This window comes from Asparagus officinalis, chromosome 5, assembly GCF_001876935.1.
Source record: "Asparagus officinalis chromosome 5, Aspof.V1, whole genome shotgun sequence".
NCBI lineage: Eukaryota > Viridiplantae > Streptophyta > Magnoliopsida > Asparagales > Asparagaceae > Asparagus > Asparagus officinalis.
In genome coordinates, this window is record NC_033798.1 from 24,728,053 (window position 1) to 24,730,731 (window position 2,679).

A 2,679-nucleotide genomic window follows, 5' to 3' on the forward strand; every position below is an offset into this window, starting at 1 on the left:
TTCATCCTCTTCCCTATCATGTGAATTTTGCCTCATCCTCGACAAATGGTCTGCCACCAAATTTTTTGTCCCTTTCTTGTCCTTTATCTCTAGGTCAAACTCTTGTAAAAGTAGTATCCATTGAATCAACCTAGCCTTGACATCTTTCTTACTCAAAAGATATTTGATGGCGGAGTGGTCGGTATAAACGATGACTTTGGATCCCACTAAGTAAGACCGGAACTTATCAAAGGCGAAGGCAATTGCTAATAGCTCCTTTTCAGTAGTAGCATAGTTAACTAGGGCCTCATCAAGAGTGCAACCAGAATAATAAATTGCATGAACTATCTTGTTCTTCCTTTGGCCCAACACAACACCAACCACATACTCACTTGCATCAGTCATGACTTCAAATAAGAGATTCCAGTCCAGCGATTACATAATATGACCTGTTATCAATGCTTCCTTTAACCTACGAAAAGCGAAAAGCATCAAAACATTCATTAGTGAAATCAAGGGGAGCATCTTTAAGAAGAAGGTTAGTTAAAGGTTTTGCAATTTTTGAAAAGTCTTTGATGAAACGTCGATAGAAACCGACATATCCTAAGAAACTTCTTACTCCCCTAACCGATGTTGGTGGAGGTAATTTTTTAATGATTTCCACTTTTACTCGATCAACCTCAATTCCGCGCTTGGACACCTTGTGCCCTAGAACTATTCCATCCCTTACCATAAAGTGATAGTTCTCCCAGTTTAGGACTAAATTAACTTCTTCGCAACGCTACAAAACTCGAGATAAGTTAGCTAAACGACCATAAAAAGTAGTCCTATACACAGAGAAGTCATCCATAAACACGTCCATAATGTCTTCTATAAAAATCAAAGAAAATAGCCATCATGCATCGTTGAAAAGTGGCAGGGCATTACAAAGACAGAAAGGCATGCGCCTATAAGCAAAGGTCCCATAGGGATAGGTTAAAGTGGTGTTTTCTTGGTCACTAGGATGAATAGAGACTTGAAAAAATCCTGAATAGGCATCTAAATAATAAAAATAGAAATGTCTGACCAACCTTTCCAACATCTGGTCTATAAAGTTTAGTGCAAAATGATCTTTTTGGGTTGCCTTGTTTAACTTTCTATAATCAATACACATCCTATAGGCCGTAACCATCCTAGTAGGGATAAGTTCGTTATTCGCATTCTTAACTACAGTCACACCCCCTTTTTTTAGAAACCACATGGACCGAGCTAACCCATTCACTATCAGAAATAGTATAGATTACCCCAGCATCTAGTAGCTTAAGTACCTCTTTTTTAACCACTTTCTTCATGCCAGGATTTAATCTATGTTGGTGCTCTATAGAGGGTTTATCATCATCTTCCAAGAAAATGCTATGCATACAAATTGATTGGTTGATTCCTTTAATGTCGTCCATGGTGTATCCTATGACCTTGTGATGCATCCTAAGTGTTCTAAGCAACTTATCAGTTTCATTTTCATTCAGACATGCATTCACAATTACAGGATAAGTAGAGTTAGGACCAAGAAATTCATACCTTAAAGAGGAAGGGAGGGGTTGTAATTCTACCTTTCGTACTTTATCCTCTTCACGGGTAGAACTTTTTGGCTCTAGCATCAGACTTTCAAGCTTTGCATTTCAAAGTGGATCAATTGATGTTGATTCTAATCATTGAGCATAAGTGGCTACCTCGGGGTCTTCATCATTTATTGAACCGTCGCTTACCAAACACTTTTTAAGTGGATCAACTGAGTAATGGTTTGCCAGTTGCTCATGTGTACACTTATTAATCACGTCGACCATGTAACAAACTTTATCAGTTAGAGGGAGTTTCATAGCATTGCTTAAATCAAATTCTACCATCTCCCCTCCAATATTTAGGGAGAACCTTTCATTTTTAACATTGATTGTAGCACCTGTAGTAGCAAGGAAGGGTCTTCCTAAAATAATTAGAATGTTAGAATCTTCTTCTATTTCTAAAATAACAAAATCAACTAGGATAAAGAACTTACCGACCTGGATAGGTACATCTTCAAGTATACATACCTCATATTTTACCGATCGTTCCTCCAATTGGAGTGATATCGTGGTTGGCTTCAAATCACCTGTGTCAAGCTTCTTACAAATAGACATTGGCATCAAACTTACGCTTGCACCTAAATCATACATAGCACGGTTAATAGACACATTACCAATAACACAAGGAATAGAAAATGAACCTGGATCCTTAAGTTTAGGAGGTAACTTATTTTGGATAATAGCACTACACTCCTCAGTAAGGGTCACAGTCTCGTATTCTTCCAACTTCCTTTTATTAGATAGGACCTCTTTCAAGAACTTAGCGTACGAAGACATTTGAGAAATAGCCTCAGTGAACGAGATATTGATGTATGAGATATTGATGTGCAACTTTTTCAAAATCTCCAAAAAATTTCTGAACTATTTTTCTAACTTATCCTTAGCTAACCTTTGGGGAAAGGGTAGAGGAGGCTTAAAAAGGAGCGGGAGATACATATTTCTTAACTTTTTCTTCTTCATGCGTTTGGGTCTCATTATCCACATCTACCACCTTTTCATTTTTTTCTTCATGATGACCTTTTACCCTAGCATTTTCCTTCATCTTAGGTCCCTCATATTGTTTTCCGCTCATAAGGGATGTAGCATTCACATGACCCTTGGC

General features: G+C 37.7%; 1 protein-coding gene across 1 annotated transcript; it reads right to left on the reverse strand.

Moving 5' to 3' along the window:
• On the reverse strand, positions 389-2,354 carry LOC109841631. Its single transcript, XM_020410584.1, has 3 exons — positions 1,725-2,354; positions 1,263-1,628; positions 389-451 (listed from the first exon to the last, which is right to left on the reverse strand). Exons 1-3 carry the CDS (start codon positions 2,352-2,354, stop codon positions 389-391), a joined length of 1,059 nt encoding a protein of 352 aa, XP_020266173.1.